The sequence below is a fragment of the Thunnus maccoyii genome, chromosome 3, assembly GCF_910596095.1.
Source record: "Thunnus maccoyii chromosome 3, fThuMac1.1, whole genome shotgun sequence".
NCBI classification, from domain to species: Eukaryota; Metazoa; Chordata; class Actinopteri; order Scombriformes; family Scombridae; genus Thunnus; species Thunnus maccoyii.
In genome coordinates, this window is record NC_056535.1 from 10,768,235 (window position 1) to 10,794,295 (window position 26,061).

Genomic DNA, 26,061 nt, shown 5'->3' on the forward strand with positions numbered 1-26,061 from the left:
CATTGAAAGTTAACTGATCAAAGATGAAAGTTAACTGCACATATTAACATTGTGATGAGCCACAACACAGACAGAGCCAGCTTAATGATATGTAAATGTTAAACCCAAAGTTAGCTGGCTAACCCACAATTAGCATTTCATGATATAGGTCCCAGACCAGTAGGACTGCATGAGAAATGCTGCAGTGATAAATGAAACTCAACCCACCTTCCAAATACTTTGATGAGAAAAGAGACAGACAGCGTTCCCAGAAGACCTCCGATAGCTAATACAGACACTGTGATAGACCAGAGGAGGGTGGCTGTTTCTGCTGCAACAGGCTTCCCGTATCGCTCAATCCATGTCTTGTTGTAGAAATCTTTAATGTACTGCAACAGAGGAGGAACATGTGAGAGAGAGACCTTTCAAATGTATCATTCATTTGCATGTAAAACTCATACTAATCAAATTTTCATTCTACAGAAGAGAGCCATACGAATTATCAACAGATGTACTTATCGAGAACCCTCCAGCCCTGTTTCTCAAATTACAGATACAGAAATTTGATGATACTGTAGACTATAAAATTGCTCAGATATTGTGTAAAACTCACTATAAGTTACTTCCAAAAAGAGTTGATATGTATATATATATATATTCACACACACACACACACACACATATATATATATGTGTGTGTGTGTGTGTGTGTGTGTGTGTGTGTGTGTGTGTATTTATATAATTACATTGGTCAGTGAAATTGAATTACTTTGTTTAAAGATTTTTCCTGTTATTTTTTGAATTATTTATTTTTATTTTATTAAAACTGCTCAACTTTACTTTATTTTGAATGAGTATGAAGTGGGGAATATAATGAAGTACTTAGTGTCTTGGTAAATGTAGAAAGGTAGGCATAATAAGCTTTGGTTTCAGCCTACACCTTTTAGATAGTATTTAAGAGGATTTGTTGACTGTTTGAATGCTTCTTGGTATTCCGTATTCCAGTTTGATAACATTTACATTTTTAAGGTTTCCACAGGACTTTCATCATCCCTCTCCCTGTTTTCATCACAGATCAGTCCGCCATCTCACATGGAAAAGATTAATGATTACCCAAATTCCGACTTAATCGTTCCCTGCAAATACACACTATGCTCAGTCAATAATGTGCCTACCCTCTTCTTCCCTGTGTACTAAAGCAATCACCAATGTCTACAAATATTCATTCCTGTCCTTCACCCGCACCATTTCCTCTAAACACAAGCAGTTGTGTTTACATGCACACAAGAAAGCAGGTTCGTGAGAAATCAGGTTTCACAGGTAATCAGATTTAAATGCACTGTACTGCAGTAACCTGATTACTAAAAAAAAACACATGCAGGCAGCAGTTCAGTAATGACATTTCTCCCCTACCTCAACCATATTTTGAAACCATGGTTTACATATTTTAAATGCGTTTTAGGGACACAAACTTCCCTTCAGCTGCAGAAACAACTTATTCTAGAGGCTACTCTGTCTTTGTTTCAGTTTTATAATGCAATCCTCTGAAGGAACTTTCCCAGGGGACAAAGAATGTTGGAGTTTGAATTATTTTGAATACATGGATGCATCACTTCGTTCTTTGTGTAATTATGTTTCCTTTCATCCCTCTGTGTTTCTGTCACAGAGATACTTTCCGTGTTTGCAGCCTTTGTCATGCATATGTAAAACAGCCGATTGGAAACCTGGTGTCTCATGTACATGTGCATGCCCAAGAGGGCTTCAGGGGAAATCTAACTGAATTACCCTGACTACAGAAACCAGATTTCTCATATACATGATGTTTAAAAAATCATAAAAAAAAACTGCAGGCAGCTGACCCGATTTCTTAAGTGCATCTTAATGTAACCAGTGGTGCCTGCTGGCTAGATTTCCATCACATTCCCAATGACTGAGAGGGGAGACTAGAATGATGAGTAGGTGAATAGCAAGTGTTAGTTTTGGCTGCTTTTTCTGTGAAAGGCTGGCGAAGAAGTCTGTCATCTGAAAACATATATAGTCTCAAAGATCTTAAAAGCCACAAGATTATTAGAATTTTAATGGGAATGGGAATGCAACATTCTTTAACATTCGCAGTACACATTGCAGCCACACAATATTTCACATGTAAGGGGCTCACTGTTGAAGGTAGACCTGCCGTGCCTGGGGAAAACTGTATATGCAATGTTTGTATGCTATGTACAATTTATTGAGGCTTTAGTTAGTTGTTATTAAACCTTTTTAAACCTTTTGTTTAGTCTTACTTTCACGTAAAAGTGGTTCAGGCTCTTATTCAGACAGATTAACGTAATGGCATGCTGAACTTGTAATTTTTCTGTCATTCATTTACAGCTGAGGACAGTTTGAGCACATAGTGCAGTACTTAATGTTTTGAGCACACAGTGCAGTACTGATTGATCTTTGCAGTCTGGTATAGTTGGCAAACATAAATGAGGGAAGTGGCTTGTTTATTTTTGACAGCAGGAGAAGTAGTGGACCCCTGCAGCGGTAGAGAGGAGCCAGCACCAGCTTAATAATCAGCTTGTGTTCCTGGTGAGCAGAAGCTTTGGAAGAGCATGAACAACAAGCAACAGCTCAACATACAAATGAACTGGAGAATTAGCTGCATGTGCAGCAGTGCAGTGGCTGGGACTCTGACAGGAGCCACTGAATTAACCAGAATTACTGGACGAAATACCTTGCTAATTCCCTGGAAGTAGATAAACTAATTTCACAGATAAGAGATTTTGTGCAAACAGAAATAAGAACAGTGAAAGAACTAATTTAAACTGTCTTTAATCATTTAAAAGGTGATTAAAAGTTTGCAAACTGAGCTGAAGAACAGTGTGGATGGAAGTTTTTAGGTTCTTGAAACTTTATAGTTGGTTGCATTCTCATATCTGTGCAATGTCAAATTTTCAATCTGAAACAACTTGAATACTCACATCTATTGATGGCACATAGATCAGACTGTTTCAGCTGGATGGGCAGGGAAAAATGAAAGCAAAGAAAAATCTGCAGGATCGGTTTTATGAACAGGTTTTGAGGGATTCAGTTGAGACAAAAGTGAGCTATTTATTAGAAGTGAAGCTACCAGGTTGATGGTGCAAAGTGAGAGTCATCCCTCTAGGTGTAAATACAACTGTTTCAGTGTCTAGTGTCCTGTGAAAAAAGATACGGAACAGAGATGGGTGTGTTTTTCATCGGGCCATTTCTCAAAAAGCAAAATGAAGCTAGGATGCCAAGGCTAAAAGGAAAGGGACACGCTAAAGAAGGGGGGCATATTAGTACAGAGGTGTTGGCGACGTATTGATGCTTGTTTGATAAATGGCCTCTTTCATGAACCTGTACTTTCTGCCATTCACTTACTGCTGGTGATGGGTTGAGGATAAACAGTAGGTATTGGGTATTATTACATAAATTGTATGGTGTTGTACTCTTCTGCACCACAAATACTGCATAGTGCAGCATTAGGGCAACCCTGATGCCGGAGATCACCCAATTAACAATTAGGCTCACAGGTCAGAACTATCAGGTTTCCTCACTTTCATCCTCCTCTTGCTCACTAGATTCACCTCACCAATCATGGGCAGCATTGTGATGTCTGGTTTGCTCAATTCGTATATACACAAACCCTAATTAAAAGAAGAACCCCACTGTTCTGTGAAAAAAAAAGTGAAATCCTAGTACTACTGTTTGTTTACGTAGCCTCCCGATCCAGAAGTCTGCCGAGGGGCGGGGGGGAGAGGGGGGCTAAAACTGTTTCAGACAGAGGCTGAGCTGAGCGGCTGCATGAAGGGCTAGTATAAGATAAATAAAGAGTTTTTTTGAACAATAAATCATGCAAATTTACTTTTTTAAATATTAGGCTAGTTTTACTGCTTAATTTTATTCAAGGTTTTACCAATTACTGTATCAATAACAGCTTCTGACCAAAACAGTGACATAAATAAAGCTCTAAGTAAAAACTAAAATTCACTTTCTGCATATTCTGCAGCATTCCCTGTACTTGTATTGGCAGCTGCAGAGCTGAGGGTTATAATGTTTGAATACTAATGAAATGACCCCTGGGGCCTCTAATTACCATCAAATAAACACAAGGCCAGACTGAAGTGTAACCTCTGAAAATGCTGTTTCTCATCCAAAAGTGGCACCACTCAACTAGACCGATACATAAAAATTGCAATTTCAGTTTCACCAATCAAAGAGGAATTACACACCATGAAAATATTTAGTCTTGTGTAAGTAATGCTAAATACACATAACTGCCTTTCTGCTGATGTTTGTCTTGTCTTTTCTCTGATAAAAGGCCCCGCACTAACAATGAAAATCCAGTAAACATATTCCTATTCTCTTTGATTACATTTCCCTCTTCTCCATCCTGAGAGTAAAAGTGGGATCACAATAAAAATGTGAATCAATCAAAACCCAGCAGCTAGCGTATTTGTATAAAATGAAACCTTTGGAAGTGATTATTAAGATTATTAAGATTAAAAGTTCCCTCTCAGTGTTTGTATTCATGTGGGATGAAAGTCATATTGAACAACAAAGTGTTACAATTACTGAGCTGGCTGTATGTAACTGATGGGTGGGCAATTTCATTTTTATGTGAAAAGACTATCTGGTGTTTTTTGTTTGTTTTTTATGGAACTGAAGTTTATGCAATTGGTCTTGCAATAAGTTGAGGCTCACTGGATTCTGTGTGTGTACCAAAACTGTGGGAAACTGTGAAACCATTAATCCAGTAATTAACGGACAAGAATTGCAGTAAATTACTGCAAAACCAATAGAATTACAGTAAATGTCGACTCTACAGCAGTGAAAAAGCTTAGTACTGGGGTTTACTATAACTATGACAGTGTCTATAAAATCTGATTGAATGTGTGCATTTTGGACAATCAATTGAGAATAGGAGACAACTCAGTATTCTCATTCAGGCGTAACTTAATTAAAACCTGGTTCTGAGGCACCATCTAAATGAATGTTTATTGATTTCTCATGCTGCTAACAAACAGAGAAAACATGAGAAATCAATCATGGTTCTCCATGAGAAGGCTTACAAGACGTCCTCACAGTTTGACTCACCAGAGCTGGCGCGTTGACCACAGAGAGGTTGTACCCGTAAAGGAAAGATGACCCCAGGGCACTGAAGAAGGCTGCACTCAACAGACACGCTGTGACTGGCTGTTAATGAGAGAGCACACACAGAGGTTTGTATTAGTCATACAAACACATGTTAGAGGCCCCGTTCATGGTCAGTCACCTTGCTTTGGATCAATGTAAAGTTCAGACCAAATCAGGGGAATTTCAACAGAGCACGTTTCATATAGCGCCAGGTATCTGGGCCAGGAAACTGGGTTATTCCCTTCACTTTGCCCTTGAGCATGTCACTACTTAAACAACCAATACTAACAACACATGACATGTTCACTCTGATGTGTGCATGCTCTGTTTGACATAGGGTGAGGGAAGGAGCACTGGCTGAAAATAATAGTGGAGCATGAATTGTACTCTAAATGTATGTTCTGTGGCTATCATCAAACCTTTTATGCTACTAGGGAGACACATAACTGATCATTTAGAAAAAGTGAGTGAAACTGCAAATACATAGTTCTATTATTAGATTAAAAGTATGCTGTGAATATACATATATATATATATATATATATATATATATATATATATATATATATATACACACACACACACACACACACACACACACACACACATATATATATATATATATAGAGAGAGAGAGAGAGAGAGAGAGAGAGTAAATGAGCCAGGCAGAACAAAAAATACATTAAAAAAAAAAAAAATGGAGAAATCAACACCTGTGTGACTCAGGACAAAGAATGTTTATTTGTATGTACAGCATCAACCTATACCCTGCACTGACAGGCCCCAGGCTGAAGCAACAACCTGGAGGCACAGCTATACACAGGACGCAGTAGGGGTAATTAGTGGGAGGGTTAAGGGAGAACAGAGTACAGGAGGTTGAGGCTAAGGCTACAGGAGGAGAGGATGAAGACAAAGTTCAGGACAAGAGCTCATAATGATGAGCAGTGGATGTTATCTGTAAAAATGTACGGAAGCAAAGCTACAGAAGGTACAGTTCATTCAACCTGTGTCCCTCTGCACATTTGTGATCAGATGATATTGCAGTCATCAGCAATAAGTGATAAAGTGAAACTGATTGTGTAAAAGCACAAAATTAGGCCCTTACAGCTATGAAAAGGCTCTGTGTGGGAGTTTGGCATATGGCTTACACTGTATAGCCTATAAAATGTGATTTGATCTGTTAAATTACTTTCTGAAAAAGCTGAAATAAAAGGATCAACGTCTGAGTGAAAGAAACAGATTTAGTAATTAGTCATTACAAGGCAAAACAGAGTAAAACCAAAAAGAAACAGAAGCAAAACAGAGAAAAAGTGTTTGCAAGAGCTGAAAGTGAAGGTGAAAAAACGTGGCTGCTGGAAGTAGCGGGGTGTCTGTATTTATTTTTAACAGTGAGAAAACTTGGAAGCAACCCACTAATAGTTAGTGCTGCGTAGGCGGTGTGTTAAATCAATGTTGTTTCTGCCAATATATCTTCATTCCATTTTAAAAGGTGTGAGCTCACTGTATGATTGCAATATGCACTTGTAACATGTGTCCCAGAAGTGCTCAGCCCCAGTAGAGTCCTTTCTTCTCTATTTGCATATGTTACCGCATAAACAGGCCAATGCAACAGCATCTCCTTCACCACACCTGCTTTGCATGATAATGAATTCCCAGGAGTTGGTTTAAAGCGTGATCTTACAGACTTTGAAAAAGAAATGATGGTGTGTGTGTCAGGATGTTCGAAAAGCACCAAGACTATGGAGCTGTTATGCCAATCTCAAGGCAATATGGCTCACGGCTCACTATGGCTCAGGCAATAAAAAGTGTTTGCTAGTCCACAGAGTGACTGAACTACACAGCACATCACTCTCTTGCTTGTATAACAGCTGATGACCTGACAGGGTACCTTTTCCTCCTTTTAAGGGTAACATGGCATAAAAAATGATGTGGAAATGTGTACACATTGATTACTAAACCAAGCACACAGATTGGTGAACTGAGCGCATAGTTAAGAAATCTGTACAAAATAGGTTTATTTTATATTATTAGGTTATTATTTTATATTATTAGGTTGCACATAATAGCCAGTTAAAGTAGAGAGTCTAAAGTAGACACTGGACAGTTCCTTTTGATTATTCATACACATATTATTTGGTATTACACTCCTCTTGACCTGTACTTTATCCTCCCACTATCATCGATTCTGTAGTGGTTCATACCCTCAAAGCCAGCTACACAGTGAAATGACAATGACTTTTTGAAACTTAAGTGGACACTTTATATTTCCCGATTGGTTACTGTGCAATTTTTGTTCAATTTGTCTTCAGCTGTTGATGCACAAATTACTTTGCATGCCAGCTTTTTAGCTGATTTGCAATGCTTAATAATAACACTCGCACACTTTCATTAACAGGACACAGTGATACTTCATACATATATACATCAATGTGCTCAATTTAGCAATTCTTTTGCATTCCCTGCACACACTTAACACTCATTTGCTAGAGGAGGAAACTTTCTCTATGCTCACCATAAGTTTGAGTTTAAGGTGTGCACCTAAAACTATGATTTGTGATATCACAACTAGTTTTGAACAAGTGTGATGCAGAAACTTGAAGCCTGAGAATGGACTCTTCAGTGAAGTAAGAGACATCGTGTGTCCAGCAGTTAAACTTTTGAAATGAAAAATATTTGCCTATTTATAGATTATGTATTTTTCAATGTGGGAGAAGGAGGAGATGCCATTTTAATAATTAACTAGGTAATTGAGCTTTGTTGTGGAAAACCACTTCAGACACAAATTATTATTCCAAGCAGAATATTTTTACATGTTTTAAAACATGTCTGGAGGGGGTCTTTAAGCAATCCATGCACAAGGATTTCCTTACATTTTTTTCTTCTATCATGTGAACCCGAGGGAGGTTCCATACCAGCGAAGAGAGAAGATGTCACTTTCTTGAAAGGGACACCACAGGCAAAGGAGGACATTTCTTCAAACATCTTCACTAAAATAAGTGGTTCCAAATGGATATGACACACATTTCATCTTTGAAAAGATGATCCATTTTGGATTCTTCTTAGAACATTTTCTATTTTCCTTATAATACTTTATATAATACTTTTTTTATCATTTTTCCTTGTTGCTTTTATGATACACAGAAAGGCATTTCTAAATATGGGGATGAGGGTGAGTACTTGTTGGACACAGTGGTTAGCCAGTGAGATATTAATCTGGCATTTTGGAGACGCCTCTTGGTCTCTCTCATTATTACATATGCGACATGGAAAAAAGAAAATATTGTGACGTGTGACGGGAAAATGTAAAATTGATGACATATCAAACATTTACTAGGATGGAGAAAATAAAGAGTCAGCAAAAGATAAAAGGGAAGGTACAATGAATTCATGATACGTGTATTTTAATTACTCTTTGGAGATCAAGGGAAATGTATTTTTGCCATCAATTTATCAGTAGATTACTAATATTAATAATTAATATTCATAACTCACTGTATTATTTATTCACATATCCAATTATATTTTTCATTCATCAGATAGATTCTTTGTGACATTTGTTCTCCTAAGGCTCCCGTAGAGAGAGGAAATATGTTCCCCTCATCTCACATCCCACAAAAAGTAGGCAGGAACACAAGTATGAATATTCAGCTTTGATTTATATAAATGAATGTAAATATTAATGGTGTTCTTCAGGTTTGGGGAAAATGGCCCCTATTAGGCACCTAAAAAATGTAACTACAAGCAAGATACAATTTCTTTCAATGTTTCATTGAGTTGATAAAAAGAAAAGTAGCCCCTCTATGTGCAAAATCATGGTTAGAGATCTTTGGCAGAAAAAGAAAAGCTAAAAAAGTTAAAGTGCAGGTCCAGAAAAATGGAAAAATGGAGGTGTAAGGAAATAACAGTACTTTTCCTCTAGCCTATCTCTGCTAACAGTGTTAATCCTAGATATAAATTTGTTTTAGTGAATGTTACTCACCATGCGAGTTTGTAATAACAGTGTTCAACAGTACATTTACATTTGACAGATGAGTGGACGAGATTAGAAGGCTACCAATGAAAGTGAAGGCATTGGGTACCACCAACACCAACAATAATACTTTGCTGTTATTGCTGAGTCAGTCCAATTGTGTGAAGAAAGAGAGGGGGCAGTAACTGAACAGATGAAGCTGTATGAAAATATCACCTCTGGGACCTTGCTCTATTGGCACAACTGAAACCTGTAGTCCAGGATCATACTTTGGAAGGTTGGAAACCAACTGGCTGTGTTATCTTTAAGGAGTGGTTTTATTGTTGGTAGGGAGCTGTCAATAAAATTGGCACACCCTGGGCGGCGGGATCAAAACACTAGTTGTAACACTAATGTTAGTTGTGAGGGAATGGGATTAAGAAAATCTTCCTTAATAAACATTCAATTCAATTCAATTCCATTTTATTCATATAGCGCCAAAACACAACAAAAGTCATCTCAGGGCACTTTTCACATAGAGAAAGTCTAGACCGTACTTTTTAATTTACAGAGACCCAACAATTCCCCCATGGGCAAGCACTTGGCAACAGCGGGAAGGACAAACTCCCCTTTAACGGGAAGAAACCTCAAGCAGAACCGGGCTCTAGGTGGGCGGCCATCTGCTTTGACCGGTTGGGTTGAGACAGAAGTAACAATAATAATAATAATAATAATAATAATAATAATAATAAGTTTCTTAGAAGTGATTTTCTCCACAGTATAAATAAATCTTATTATATTTGATATATTTCAGAGTAGTAACAAGAATTTACCATGTGGCATGCAAACAGATAATCCTACCAGTTAATGTTTTATACTCTGAACTATAACTATTCCGTTGATTGTTATATTGCATTAATCACCTTTGAGGTATATATCAAGCAGTGAAAGGTGATCACTTTCACTTTTTTAATTCATCAATACATACATCAACACATATGTCTTTTTCTTCTTACTTGAATCATTTCGGTGTAGTTTTAGCTGTGTAGTCATTAGTCAGAGAGGGCCTCTGTTTCAGCAGCTGTCAAAGCCTCAAGCAACGGCAGGATTTTGGGTAACACAACAGAAATGTGTGTTGCGTAAATTACAAAGGTCATATATATGTTCACGGAAGTGCAGTATCTTCACAAATACATCCTGTCCAAACCTATATAAACTGAATGAACTCATGTATGACAAAACAGGCAAATAGCAATAACGTCAAAAAAGCTGTGACCTTTGTCAATCCAGTCAAACATTTCAAAATATAGCATCATTTAGTGCACGTTAAGGCAGCAAGATATAGGCTTGGCCTTTACTACACTAATTACACTAACCGTTCCAGCATTTTTCCCAGAGTCGTTTATCTTGTGGTCAGCCGGGTCGTCCTTCTGTGATTTGTCCATCTTCATGTTTCAGCAACCTTAAATGAGAAGGTCATATCATACAGTATTAGCCATCAAGCTCATACAAAATAGCCATGGGCAGAAAAGACATATTTCACAACAAAGAGGGGGGAAGTGGAATTTATTATAGAAACTACTGAGAGAGACATCTGCTGAAAAGGAAATGACAGTGCCTCTATGTGCTGACAGGCAATACGGCCAGTACATGTGCACAGGATTACACATCACAAGTTTAGGATTTACTCATAAAACAGGAAACAACATCAAATCAGTTTTCCAACATGCAAAAACTTTGCCTTACATGACATGACATCTTACCAACAGAAGAGCCTTGACTATAGTTTGAAGCATTGGATTTCTGCCCAATTACTCAACAACATAAAGAAACAATGGTCTGAGTTTGTACTGCACCACAGTATTGAATTCCACAATGGTGGCAAAGTGTACTAGATAACAAATGGAAAGACAGAGTCTGCCACCTAGTGGTCATGAAAACAGAAACACGCAAAAATACTGAACATTGAAACTGCCCGTTATTACAAAAAATGCAAAAATTAAATGAAGACTGGTAAGTGTCCATCTCAGTATAAATGTAAACACTATAAGCAGAATTCCTACTAAACACAGTTGGTGCAGGGCATTGGACTGTAAGATTTACTTCAAGCTAAGTGAATTTCACTTTCTTCAGTGACAAAGCCAAGCCAACATCCAGAAGAAAGGCTTTTACACATAATTGATAGAATTCAGTCAGTGTCCTATAGTACTGCAGATTTCCCCTCCTACCGCACAGTTAATTACATTTAATAGCTTTCACTCAGCTTCCGGAATGTAAATTAGTCCCTGATTGGATGACTAGAATGAAAACCAGCAGGACTCTGAGTCCTGAGGAGCAGGATTGAAAGCCACAAGCTGTGGAGGGAATTCATAAAAATAAGTGAAGATGCCTGACAGATCAAATAGTTGTCATCAAATCTCGCTTTATTAAAACTACATGATTGACAAAATCTTTTGATTTAAGGGTCAGTAAAACTCCCATCACTAATCTGGAAACTGAAATCTGTGTTGAGTACACTTTGTACCAATTACACTCAGATTGGATCTTTTATTTATTTTAGGGTGTGTGTCCAAAGTGTTCAGGGATTCTTTTCCAGCCTTAACTGCTATAAAACCACAGTGCAATGGGACAACAGTGTCAGTACTTTACCAACACACAAGACATCCATTCACAGTTTGTCTTAACATTTGTGACAATTTTGTGACTACTGAGGCCCCGTTATCAACTTATTGAATATAGTTGAGTGTGAATGTTTGTAGTATTGTCCTTGGAAATAGTCATTTTTAAAAAGAAAATCTTAACTCAAAGGCTACTTACTACATGGAAAACTTCCAGTGTTACAATTGAGCAAACTGTGAATTGTGTTTGTCAAATTTAACATATCTGTAGCACAAACATTGGGTACAATAAAAATCCAATACAGTAAGTATTTGATAAAGTTGATAATAACGATGAGACAAAATGCATGCAAATTACTCAGAGGAGATGGTTGCGCATCAAATTTGTATTTCGTCTGTATTTTAGCATCCCACTTTGGACTATAACTGCACATTGCTGATGAGCTACTGTACAATGATTGTACTGTATAATGTGACTGTATCAGCAAACATTACCTGCAGTAGAAGAAGATGCTCATCAAAAGAGTCAGCTTGTATTTCTGTCTGTGTAACATCCAATAACTAAAATCTATTTTGGTTAGTTATCAGGAGCCATGGGCATTGACCTTGATACCTCCCTCTCATCTCTGTGATTAGACAATGACCATAATGCTACTTTAAAGATAACCTAACACACAGACAGAAAGGCTACATTAGGAATATAAAGTGAACTATCTACTCTCTCATGCTATTGGTTAAAAAGTTTGCTGTAATTTTTCATGATGTCTTAATGATGTCTGGCCAAAGCATGCTAGAGGACATGCTGCTTACTCCCAACCTCAATTAAGCACTAGACAACAACTAAATATAAGTTATTAATGCTGTCTGATGCTGTTGGGGGTTTGTTACATTAGTAATGTTTGTAAATACAGCAGCAAAAAAGACCTACAATGTGTATAATAAGTTGAAATGTGTGCAAAAGTTTTCCATCTATAACTTAAACTCTTCAATTGTATATAGTGCTGGGTGATATTGTTAAATTCACTATGACAATTTGATTAAGGATCATTTTTGATATTGTTAGATATCATGATATATGTGTGCACAAAATCGCATGATGCAGTAAAATAATCAAACTGATATTTAAAGCAGTGCACTGTGAACTGCATCAGATCAAACTCACATAATACATAATCATTAATTTGTATGAAAGAAACTTGTAGAATGATAAGATAATAACATGATAATACGATAAGATACTGATATATAATAACAATAATAACAATATGATTCTGCTGAAAATCAATACATTTTAATATTGAATTACTAACAAGCTCTAGTGCATACCTCAAATTTATACTATCAAAATTATTACAGATGGGGCCTTAACAGTGGAAGGTTTTAGGTGTTGATTATGATTATTTATATTTTTCTCAAACATATTGACTGAAATTATTGGAGAGGAGAATATGCTGACAGCAGATGATATATTGACTTATTATTGAATCTATCCTTCTATAGTATCATCTGTCTAAGACTACTTCCTCTACTCAGAAAATGGAAACAATATCCACAAATTATATAATTATAGTACATTTCAATTACTGTCATGCTTCACTACCTAATAAAAAAATGTTGAAAAAAACAAGGTGTTTGAAATAATTTTACAACCTGTTTGTAACATGAGCTCTCCATTACAACAGACAACAACAAAAAATACTACATACATCCTACTCTATGTATAAGACCATGTAAGAAGAGAGAAAAATAGCCATAAGTAAGAGAAATGTCCACTCAGATAGTTCTGTGGGTGACAGCTGGGAAAAGTGCCATTACATACAAAGTACAGTCAGCCTGGTAAAATACCAACAGACCATGACATGGAGTAAAAAAATAAATGCCAAAAGTTCCCCCATCTCTACATTAATAGCAGACCAAGAGGGCATACTCACTCGAGTACAGGCTGTGTGTCCAATGCTTACAGGTAGTCTACTAACCTAACATATACCTAGACATGACTGTGATAGTAACACTGACAAATGATTAACTTTGATCAGTCCTGCCCTCCCTCTCTCTATCTCTCTCTCTTATGTCATCATGACTACCTGAGGTCAGCGACTGGAAAGAGAAAAATTAACTACATGTGTATATTTTGCTAGTATTGTTCGCCTGAGAGTAAACAAGGCACTGCTTTAACAAGAGGAACCTGGACTGTCTACTGTGCAGAATCAGCATTACATTTAACATAACCAGTGATAACCAATGAAGGCAGCAATTAACCAAATTGTATCAAAATGTATTTCTCCTAACAGACAGGTTTTAATATAGGTGACTGATTTTTCTTAATTAAAATGTGCATTTATTCATCAAGGTGGTCCACTGTCCAATTGTCCAACAGTAAATCCCACATGATATTAGAGAAGACTAAGAGTCTAGTGGCTCTGTGAGGCTGTTTTAAGTGGTGCTTTGAACTTGCAAACATGCTCACAATGATACTGCTAGCATGCTGATGTTACCACATTTGCCATCTTAGTTTATCATGTTAGCATGCTAACATTTTCTAATTAGCACTAAACACACTGAAGTACAGCTGAGGTTGATGGGAATGGAATTCGTTTTGCAGAAGAAAAACATCCCAAAAGCATGGCGAAGAACAGGGGGAGTATTAATCCCCAAAGAGAAGAATGCCTTGAATATCCTCTGAATGTTTAAGGGAAAATTTTCTTCAGCATTGTTGCACAAAGGATGGCAATCTACCTGAAAGGCAACAACTTGATTGACACCTCGGAGGAGGTAGCTTTGGGCTAGGCACAAATAGACCCACATGGCACGAAGCAACAACTGCCCAGAAGAGAGGGTTGTTGGTAAAAGAGATACAGCAGCAGGAGGAGGCAGAACAATGTGCAGTCTCACAAGCAAAACAGGACCAATGGACAAGATGGGAAAACCTTGAACACTGGAAGCTTCCCTGGAAGGATCTTTGGGAAATGGAAGGAGGCAGACTTAGCTTCATCATCAGAGCCATCTACAATGTTCTTCCTAGTCCCAAGAACCAAAACCAGTGGCTTGGGGAAGACCAATCATGTCACCTTTGCCAAACACCAGCAACCTTATGACACATATTCACCGGCTGTAAGACCAGCCTCGCCCAAGGACACTACACCTGGAGGCACAACCAGGTCCTTCGGCAACTGGCACTAATGCTGGAAGAAAGGAGGACTAACAACAATGCCCTCTCTCCCCCAACCTCTGGTTTCTCAAGCACCATGGCCTTTGTACAAGCAGGAAAGGTACCAAAGAGGTCAACTGCAAGAAAAGAATCAAGCCTACTGGATACAGCCCAGGATTGGAAGATGAAGGTCACTCTAGACTAGAAGCTCACCTTCCCACCAGAGAACATTACAACCAGTCTCAGGCCAGATCTGATAATGTGGTCAGCCTCCCTGCAGCAGTCTGGATTTAAGTTCAAATTTCAAATACACATTTAATCACCTCATATACAGCACAGTGCTCACTTTAGTGGACTTTACACCAACTTTGCTTTAAGTCATTTATTATATGGCCTACTACAAACACAAGTATGTTGTATGTTGTTTTGTTTTTTTAAATAAAAGTGTTAAACAATGTTTCACCTACTTTCTCCTATTTAGAGTAAATGCAATCCATCTGACTGTCAGTCACAGGGTAAATGTGGCCCATGTGCAGGGAGCTGCAGACAGTGTCCTCCTGCCATGTGTCTCAAGGGGGTAGATACTTGTTTCAGAAACTCTGTCTTATAGAATCTTTGGTTATTTCATCAGAAACTATTACATTGAAATTCTCTGTAAAAGCATGTACATTGCAGCTCTGTATGCTCAGAGGACAATGTTACTATAACCTAGCGGTGAACTTCAAACTCTTGTGGCCAAAACACACAGACCTACATGATTAGGGGTCATTGTCAAGTGATAGAAAATAAATCCTGGTGCTTACCTTGAATAGTGTACATGAGATACATCATGTCACCGAGGAGCTGAAATTGTAAAGCTTTAAATCACTAACGTATAAATGCCATGCTGTAAGAATGTCTTCTGTTTCTCCTACCATAGGAACAATGAAGAGTGCTCTTCCAGCTTATCCATGATCCATTGTTGTGCTGCATTCCTTGACCACAAGCATGAGGAACGCCCCCTTCATCAACACAGTTGGCCAGTCGAAGTCCAGAAAAGACGTCCCCAGATCAGATGGTCCTTAGATCAGAGCAACAACAGCATACAGCTCTCCTATAACAGCTGTCGAGGTATCATTCATACCCAGCTGAAGTGATCCCACAGAAACTGGCTGCGATGAATTCTAGTTTCCTGTTCAATGGAATGACAACGCCATTCTAGACAAAGAGGAGGACATTCCTGCTACTGGTGGAGCCATCGTGACCACACTGCAGCTTGTTACATAAAAGCAGCACAAGAGCTTGGTCTTCAATCCCCCCAAAAAAAACATTTCCTCAGGCAGCATTTTCACTGATCAATGGCTGCTTTATTCTCCCTTGGCTTCACATTTATCTTATTGATACTGCTGCCTGGCAGCTATCTATATCACAAACATGTGAGCCACTTTTTTGCCATGTGAAAATTGCATGAAAGAGTACCTAAAGTATATCAAGAGAGGTCAAAAACATGACATAGTGTAAGTACAATAGTGTGGTGGATTGAGCAACTTTGTGAACTGTGCTGAAGAAACATTTGGGTCAGGAGCTGCCATGAGAAAAAGATATGGCCAAGTAATGAAACTCTGGCTTGTTAGATGAACATGCCCTTTGAGGCAGCCTTTCTCAGCCCTGAAGTCAAGGTAACAGAAGTATTAGGTTTCCCAGCATGTGGGTAGACCTTTCAGTGGGAAAAAGAGGACTATGCCATACCACTGAAAGCAGTTGAAATGAGAAAAATCTTTTAGCTCATGTGATACTTTACGTTTGCTATATTTTCATACAACACTTTTCCAGAATCTTGTGTCTCCAGACTCCAGACTTCAGACTATATTTTAACACTTTCCAGCCTAGGAAACAAACAGTAGACTTTATCCCACACTGTATAACATCCTCATGAAGTCAGACTGGGGTAATACCAGCTATTGTATCCTGTGCACAGCAACAGACTATACTATATTATTATTATTATCTTCATTCTGCAGCATTATATGCATATTCATAAAATAATGTCCACTGTGAGTGTTCCTGTCCATGTGTCTTCCTAATGTGCTTTGATAAATGGGTGGGGGCAATTAAAGCCTCTCATGTTGATTCTGCCAACATTACAAAGTTCTCTCCATGGATTATGTCCTAGATTTGTTTTATCAGAGAGCTTTTTTGCTGTGGTGCATAGTCTTTCAAACAGATGTCAGCAGCTGTGTTAAACATTGACTTTCCCACTGTGTTAGTGGCTCAGTGTCACCTAGGTGCCACAGACTGACTCTGTTGTGAATGCATGGGAAAATGAAAAGTACCCAAATATATATCCAATAACATGAGCATTCATTTTGTAAAAATTAGTTAGACAAAAGAGAATGCACCAACCACTCTTAGGACTTTCGCGGTCCAAAGTCAGGCTTATCTTGAAGATATCACATCCAAAGTAACAGGCAGTTACATAATTAAAAAGACAACATTATCACGAGAATTGGCTGGCTACCTTAATTACTGAGACTGGACATGAACCAAAACTGGCCGGAACCACAGTGTAGGATGCTGCTAGAGAAGGCCACTTTCTTATCAATGACTCATCTACTACATGAAATGACTACATGTCACAAAAATTTACTGCCCATTTACCTCTCTTTGAAAAAAGTAACAATGCTTTATGTTTAGAGATGCTTGTCATTGCTGTAATCTGGTCTAATCACCACATTTACCTCACTGTTTAAACATACAGCTTGTCTTAAATGTATGTTTGTACTTGCATTCTCTTTTAAAAAAATATGATGTAGACAGAGATTACTAAATAGTTGAGAATGGCACACATTATCATGAAGGGGTTTGAGTAAAAAAAAAGCATGCAAGCAAGTCTCAATGAACTTGGAGTTCAAAGTTACTTTTATAACCCTGTCATACTCTACTACATCAATTCATAAGAAGCATGGAGGTAAGGCTAAAACGGGGATGATGTTCTTTTCACTGATCCTTAAAAGTTGCCATTTAGTGTTACATGAGGTTTTCATCTCATAATGTGATCGAAACCTAACATCAAGCAAAATGCTACTCTGCATTTATATTTAAGGACTGCATAAATGTGTATGTTCCACTTACCTCTTTTCTTACAGGTTGTTCCAAGAAACTCGGTCAATCTATTATTTATTCCAGCACAAAAGAGAGCATGTTTCAGTCAGATTGTTCAGTTTTTGCTTCCCCTAGCAGCATGGCAGTGTGAAGTTACTATGTAGCCAATAGGCTGATCATTGTTTGACCCACTAACCTGTGGCCCTGCAGGGGGAAGAATCAATCTTCTGTCTTTACAGTGAAACTGTACATAAATATTGTGAGAGGAACAGGACCCTTTTAATGTATATATATGTAAGCTATTTTTCAGATATTTCATCCAACTCTGTCTTCCCTGGAGCAGCAGGACTGGAAAGAAACTGGGTTTGAGAATATTCCCTTAGGCCATTCCTAATCGGGGGGGGGGGGGGGGGGGGGGCTATGATTCGCTCTCTACACTCTGTGTGTGTGTGTGTGTGTGTGTGTGCCCAAGGCTTCAAGTATTTTTGTCTGAAAGAACTCAGTTTCTTATTTTTGACTGAGCTGCATATAAATAATTTGCTTTCAAAAACAAAAAACCCTGAGTGGTGAAAAGGCTGCTCCTTTAAAGACATTTAGCATTTATACATATTGTTTCTAAACAAAGAATATGCTTTTGATACGGTGACAGTCTCTGATCCACAGCATAACATTTAGCTTGTCAAATCCCATATTTACAAAAACAACATACAAAAACTGGAATGAAAAGGGGAGAATCTTTATAGACTATTAAATATGGCAAAAATGATGAAGAGGCAGAGTTCTAAAGTAGTGCAAGAGACAGTTAGACCAATTTTTGCCAACCAAAATGAGAACAAAATGAATTGTGATTATTTCCCACTGGATTTTTTCAGATATATCGTGTACTTTTCTGCTACTTCTACTTCTAATCAGCACATCGTCAAGGTTTAAAACAATAAGAAACATCCACTGAGCTGGGATTTGTCATTTTCAGTTATTTCCAAACATGCTTTTTCTCAGGAATGGAAAAAAAGTAAAGTAAAGATTTGGGGGGGTGGGGGGGGGTGCTTTGTTGTTTGCTTTGCTGGCATCTCACCTACAGTTACTGAGGTGAACAACTTTTTAACAGCTTAAGAAAACATGTTAATAAAATTGTTGTGTAGTGTTAGTATCTGTATTAAAAGCTAACGGTTTCTTTAAATTTTGAATCAGTTCTTTACTTCCTTCTTGTTTTTCTTTCAACACCATCACATCCTGTGATTCTTCCTCACTTCTGTCTCCTCCCTCCTGATTCCTTCACTCACTCTGAAAATGTAAAAAGTCTTCCTTTTAAAAGTCTGACAGAGCATGAAGCAGAACTTTAACTTGTATGGTGTTAATTACAATAATTGGACAAAACGACACACAGTGGGAATACATCAGCAGTCAAGCTATCCAAACTATAAAGCTACATTAACATTACTGTGATGTAAAGCAGCAGGAGCAGCAGATAAACTGGACTGTTAAAACAACAGTAATGACAAATTTAAAAAAAACTCTTCACTAAAGAGTTTTTACTAGCTACTTACTTCGTTGTCTTTTGTCAAACACATTATTATCATTTGATGGCGCACATGTCAGTTAATGTCACATTTCATCGTCTGCACTGTCTGTCTCATGACAGCAGCTCCAGTCTGTCTGCTAGCGTCAGCACGGAAGGTTCGTTTGTTTTAAACGCTTAGGAGGAATGGGCGGTGGTTTGATGGTCGCTCCTTGTTAACAGTATCTCTGTGTGTCATAGGGGGATACAATGTTCAAACGGAAAACGAAAGCTACAACAGAAAGGTAGGAAGCCGGTCTGAGCTAACGGCTGTAAAGTGATGGTCAGTCTGCGTAAAGCTAAACATAAAATACTCCTTGACAAATGGGCACTTTTGACATCAAGGGGCAAAGGGGCAGGTGCTCGGGCACCTCATGCCCCCTCTCTGCACGTGCTAGTGTTAGAGCATAAATGAACAAATTAATGTTAATTTATTTATGAGTTTCTGTGTTCCCGTAGTCTGATAGATCATAAGTAACTGGCCAGGTGTTTTAATGTTGACAGTGCAGCCAGCTAATTATATAAGAGTTGTAAATTCAAGGTTGTGTTGTAAATTGAAGATTGGCAGATAAACAATCGATAGGTGATGTAAGAACTAGCTGGCACAGCAGAAACATTTCTTAGCTAGTTAGTTTAACTGCCTTTTCATACCGCACATTAAATATAGAGGTTTGTGTTGGCAGCTGAGTTAGACCTACTAAGGCTAACATAAAGTTAAATTAGATTGGTGTCTTACTAACATTAGCTCCCATTTCCAAGTGTTTTCTTCAAGACAAAATATTGGCACCAGTAAGCATTACATTTTTTGAGATTTCGGTTTACTTACAGGCAAGGCGATGAAATTTTAGCATTTCTCCTCTCTCATTCAAGTCATGAAGTGTACCTTAACACCAGGTTGTTAAGCAGTATTGCACTGCCCTATCTGGTAAAAAACAAAAATTGAGTCCGTTTCAGTGTGCACTGTTGCACTGTAACCACATCCAACAGTGATGTCACAGAGTCCTGCAGTACACCTCTACATCACTGCAGCAAGGTGAGAAATTAAACTACTAGAGGTTAGCAAAAACAAAACCATTGTGACAGTATTTGAAGATGTACTGTGAGAGAACAGACAATAAACTGGTACAATGTTATAATGTAATAGCTTATGGACATGGTCGGCATAGAAACAGCCCAACTTGGTCTTTTTCACAAGTACATTTGTATGGGATATTTCCAGCTAACATACATGACAGATGAAAATAGCAGCTAGCAGAAGCTCAAACACAAGAAAAAAGAAGAAACATTTCATACTGTTGAAAGTCTACAGTATGTGTATATCTCCCAGTTAGAAAATTTTCACACAGAAATTTGGGAATGCATTCTTAGAGCACATTGAAGACATCCTCCGTAGCTAATACATGTTAAATTACAGTTTTTACTATTGCTGAAACACAATTTCTGAAACTAGGGCCCTCTTTGTCGAAAACCAAAAACATAGAGTACAGCTCTTGCAACACTTCATTCAAAACTATATAAATTCTTCTAAAAATAGTATTTTTGCATTGCAACTTTACACACAAACACCAAATAAATAGCTCTCTCTACATGCCAACTGCACACTGATGTACTGAGTATATAATACTATCATCTAGAGTCTTTGGCATTTTCATTTGTAGCAGGCTAGACTATGAACACAAATGTAATGGGGAAACAAATTTGTTTATCCTCAATACTCATAATTGTAACAGTATCAGACATAATTACTTTAACTGAAGATGACGAACACAGTTACTCTATTGTACTGTAAACGAAATACAGTATATTGCAATTACAGTCCATCCCATCTTCGATGTGCATCTGGCCACAGCACCTAATCAACATCACATGCAATGTCCACTCTGTCCAAACATTGGAGGAAGTACTGTCTTGAATGGCGTATCCAGCCCTGGCATGCCTCCATATCCATGTCACCACAGGCCTCTTCCATCGCCTGGAGGAGAGTTGTGCATCGGTAGGTTTGGTGGTTATATACCTTCCAGTGACACTCTGAAAAGAACAAAGAACTTATCAATAGCAGTAGCGGACCATGGGGTCTTGCACTGGGCCTTCAGTGGTCTCTCACACACACACACACAAACACACAAGCCTCTTTTATACAGAGAACCCACATTATACATAAAGAGGATCCGCCTTTGCCTTTTACAGTGAACAACACAAAGCCAGCATAAAGACACCTCCGTGTGTGCTTTTACATAGCATGCCGGCGTTCCGTATTCAGAGGTGTGACGGAGATCAGACTGATCAGAACTGTAAACTCTGCCATGAGCAAATACAAAGACGTTACTAGGACAAGGGGAGGACATTTCTCTTCATTTTATAAAGATAAAAGTTAAGTTAGACTTTTCTGTCAGCTTCCCGTCTTTTAAAAAAGACGAGAAAAAGAGAGAGTGAGAGAGCAGCTGTGGTCGAGTGAGCTAGAGAGTGAATGAAGAGAGGGAGCGCTAGTAACGTTAGGCCGTATTCACACAACAGCGTCAGCTCCATGTCCTGCCATGCTGTCCCTTTTACACACACAGTCCATCCAGCTCTGTGGAACCAGCTTATTGGTGGAGCAACTCTGCCCCCCCGCTCTGTGTCTGTACCTTTTATACAGAGCAGCGAGGCGGATTACAGGCACAGTATTCCTGCTTTGAAAGGGCTGTATAAAAGGGGCTAAAGTGCACTCATCGCCAACAACTAAAATCGAAACAATATCCCTGCTGCCCAACCCTGTCTCCAACCCCTTTTTTTGGTTCCCCTTACTGTGCCATTAATTCTTGGGTTACGCCCTGGTGGCTGACATTTTTAATGAATTACCTTTTGTTTGTTTCTTTTTCTCATATTATGTTTAATAAATTACTTTTAATTGAACACGTCCTCTGCTCAAGTGGAATTTATTATTGAACCTGTGTCTTGCTTATTTGCTTGTAGCTAACTGCCAATTTAATAATTTCCAGGGGTGAAATTCCCCTGGTGGCGTTGTCGAGGCAACTTACGGCACCACCCTGCCACACTGACAAATAGAGCTACTGCTCAGAATGACCAACACAATGTGTACATGTGCAGAGCAAAGGACACGCCCGTAATTTTAAGCTACCTGGAATCTTCATGGTGGAAAGAGTGGTCTTCTACAGGTAATTTAAATGAAATTAGATTAGATTCAAATGGTATCTCTAAAATTAGCAAGAAAAAAATCTAATATTTCTTATTTTTCAGTTGTTTCTAACAGTTTATGATAAGTAAACTAGCTATACTAGAGAGGTATGACCAAGTAAGAAATGTTCTTGCTTTTGGTCAGTATCCAGAGGGATACACAAAAACACAGAGGCAGACATTACGGCAATATGCGGCCAAGTTCAGAGTTTCTAGTCAGTAATAAAATGTTGGAAGTACATTTTTTCATATAAATACATAAAAACAAGACCTAACATAGCTTTATTTTTTTCTTGATGTAGATGGGGAACTTTTTTATGGACAGAGGAAGGCTGTGAGGACAAAGGCAGAGTGCAATACCCTGTTCTGCGAATTCCATAGCAGCCCTATTGGGATTTTTAAAACAAGAAATGCTTTGTCCAGTCAATTCTACTGGCTAGGAATCTCTACTGACATTGAGAAATGGGTCAGTAATTAATGCCCTGCTGTCCTGATTAGCTGTTCATCTATTAGTTTTAATAATCAAATGTAACTATTACTACCTCATATCACATTTACATTTTTCCTTTGAATTTGTTCACACTTCTTATTGGTTACCCTCAACAAACCCACTATTTTTTTCCTTCATTTTTCTAGGTCAGTGAATGTGATCAGTGCCAAAGGGTTGTAAAACCACATGTGATTGATGCTAAACTGGAAAGTATTAAGGTAAATGAGCATTTTCGTTTACGTGAGTTACTGAAGAATGTAAAAAAAAAAAACATAAATCAGAGTATATAAACATTTTACCCGCTGGCAAATTGAAAAACATATAACCCCAAACCCTACTAAATCACCACAAACAGAGGTTTATACTGTATATCCAATTCTGTTTTTGTTAAGTTTCATCGGTCTGGGAATTGCTTGGTATTGACCTCACAGGACCACTTCTGAAGACATCTGATGGCCATATTTACATTTTGACAGCCACAGATTATTTTTACAAGTTGATGGAAGCATTCCCATTAAAAACTAAAACTGCTCAGGAAGTAGCTAGAAACCTTGTTTCTATCATTTACAGGCACAGTTGCCCAGTCAGAATTCTCTCTGATCAAGGAATAGAGTTTGTTAATGAGGTGAGACTTTGAACAAATATATACATCAATTCTTATGGTATATGAGGCCAATATCCAAATTTTGCTCTCCAAACAAAAGCTCTGCTCCTCTCTTAATTAGGGCTGTGCAGTAATTCATGTCTAATCATTAATTTCTTCAGTCCTACTATGTATACTGTAAAATCAATTGTGATGAATGCTGTGATATGAATTAATTCTGTATTGCGCAGCCCTACTGGAAATGCTATTTCACTATTGTGTTGCAGTTCTTAATGCTGGACTATTGGCGGCTGTTTAATAATATAACACATTTATTTATTCATTTCAGATTAACAGCTCTCTTTGTGACCTGCTGTCTATAAAACGGAGTGTGACAGCTGCTTATCACCCTCTGGACCATACACTATTCATAACATATCAGGGAAGATGGTGTCACTGACTAACCAGGACGGACATTTACTGAAAACCACATACAACATAAATTAAATAAAACCATACAAGAGAAGCCTCTTAAAGGAAGACACCACAGAAACGATACAACTCAAAGCCAGAGACCAAATGTCAGATGGGCCTTGTAGACCATCAGTTATCAAATGGACTCAATCTAAAGTAAGCCAGAGGACAACAGAGGAAGTTGGAAGGAAAAGAGATGCAACCAGAAAAGAAAAAGTAGTTCAGGAAAACAGAGGAAATTGGAAGGGAAAGAAATAAAAGAAACCGTACTCTTTAATATACAGAGACCCAACGATTCCCCCATTTGTGGTTGTGTCCATACAACACAGGAGGGCATTGGATTCTTGTGGTGTGTAAATCTAACAATATTCATATATTGAACAATATTCCACATAAATATGTGACTTAAAAACAGATAAACTGCAATGTGTTACAGATTGTGAAATGTCAGGAAAGGCCCTTCTTGTTATTGAGCCCTTAAGGAATGAGCAGAGATACAGCAGGAGAATCTTGAGAAACTGGAGGTAATTATTTAAATGTTTTGATGCTGATCCCAGTGACTTTCTATTTTATGTGAGGCATTGAGTTATGAAATGCAAAATATAAATTGTTTACCTTTTCCAGACTTCTGCATAGACTGCAACATGATCAACCCTGACACAGAAAGTGACAATGTCAGCATAATTTCTGTCCCTGTATATGGTTGATTGTCTGAAATATTTTTGAACTAGTACTCTCAGTCTTCTATCCTCTATTGAGAAATGTCTGACCACTATTATTCTCCTCAGGTGTAGTGCAACATTTGTCTCCGATGGGCACATCATGACTGTCTGAAATCTGTTCCTGCAGATGGAAACGAAAATTACATTTGGTTAAAATGCAGAGAATAGAGAAAAAAATAGTTGCATTTCCTAAAGAAAATGCATGTGCTTGTGAGATAGCAAATAATAATAAAAATAAGTGATAAATGTGTTTGTGTGTACGTGTTGGGTGCTCAATATAAGCTACTCTACTTTTGAACATAATCATAATAGTCCATTCTGATCGATATTTCCTACCTGATAGTATGAGCTACTGCGTCTCACACATATCTCATCTGAGTAGCTACTAAACAATGTTTTTTGCTAGGGCAGGTCATCATGAGTGAGAGGCTTAGTTCATCAGACTAGTATGACAGGACAAGCTACTGGTAGAGATAGATCGGGTAGCGCAAACTGTCAGAACACCGGCTCAACAAGCTGAAACTACACTAACCTCATTATTTCTCCCACACATCAATTAGCAAAATTGCCAACCCAGTCTTCCAATGGTAGACGTTCACTTATGTCGCTCAACAATCAGCCAACAATGAAAGGAAAGATTTTCTGAAAGAGAATCTGGCCCATATATCTCACAGCAGCAAAGTTGAGCATTGCCAACAACAATCTTAATCAACTCTATAGATAATTAATAAAGCGGGACTCACCACTCGTTGGAAAATAAAATCCATCCTTCGTTAATTTCTACAATGCCTGCCTGCGTGAGCCCTGCGTGCCCCACAGCACAAAGACATACCTGCGCTTATTGGTTGATATGACGACATCACCTGGGACCTGTAGGCCCTGATGGACCTCCTCTGCTAAGTAGGGTTCCAGGAAAGGAGAGTAGGTTGAAGGGGGAGAACTTGAAATTGAAACCAACCTCATCAGTACATACTTTTATTTATTTATTTTCTTTATTTGGGATGCATGATATTATCGGCACGTCAACGGTATCGGCCGATAAAAGCTCTAAAATTAAATATCGGCATCAGACATTTCTGCCGATTATGAGAGGCCGGTTTGTTGCATTCTCTGCCGCTTGACTGTGCTTCCTTCCACAGATTG

General features: G+C 38.2%; 1 protein-coding gene and 1 long non-coding RNA gene across 11 annotated transcripts in view; one reads left to right on the top strand and one right to left on the bottom strand.

The window, feature by feature from the left end:
* Positions 1 to 18,287, bottom strand: part of slc2a9l2 (solute carrier family 2 member 9, like 2) — a 98,052-nt gene extending 79,765 nt beyond the window's left edge. The window contains exons 1-6 of one of the 8 annotated variants that reach the window (XM_042405961.1): positions 18,114 to 18,287; positions 17,948 to 17,985; positions 15,751 to 16,007; positions 10,447 to 10,532; positions 5,083 to 5,181; positions 208 to 368 (exon numbers count right to left, since the gene is read on the bottom strand). In XM_042405961.1, the coding sequence (XP_042261895.1) occupies positions 208 to 368; positions 5,083 to 5,181; positions 10,447 to 10,521 (335 nt within the window). In that variant the 5' untranslated portion in view covers positions 10,522 to 10,532; positions 15,751 to 16,007; positions 17,948 to 17,985; positions 18,114 to 18,287. The other 7 variants (XM_042405963.1, XM_042405962.1, XM_042405960.1 and 4 more) reach the window with 7 other exon arrangements.
* Positions 18,288 to 22,328: 4,041 nt separating this feature from the next.
* On the top strand, positions 22,329 to 25,248 carry LOC121893853. 3 transcript variants are annotated; one of them, XR_006095434.1, is made up of 7 exons: positions 22,329 to 22,630; positions 22,952 to 23,115; positions 23,286 to 23,357; positions 24,072 to 24,545; positions 24,633 to 24,720; positions 24,821 to 24,870; positions 24,985 to 25,248. It is a non-coding gene; the product is annotated as an uncharacterized LOC121893853 (long non-coding RNA). The 3 variants fall into 3 exon arrangements; XR_006095435.1 differs by lacking the exon at positions 24,821 to 24,870; XR_006095436.1 differs by lacking the exons at positions 22,329 to 22,630; positions 22,952 to 23,115; positions 23,286 to 23,357 and adding an exon at positions 23,520 to 23,764.
* Positions 25,249 to 26,061: the final 813 nt, after the last annotated feature.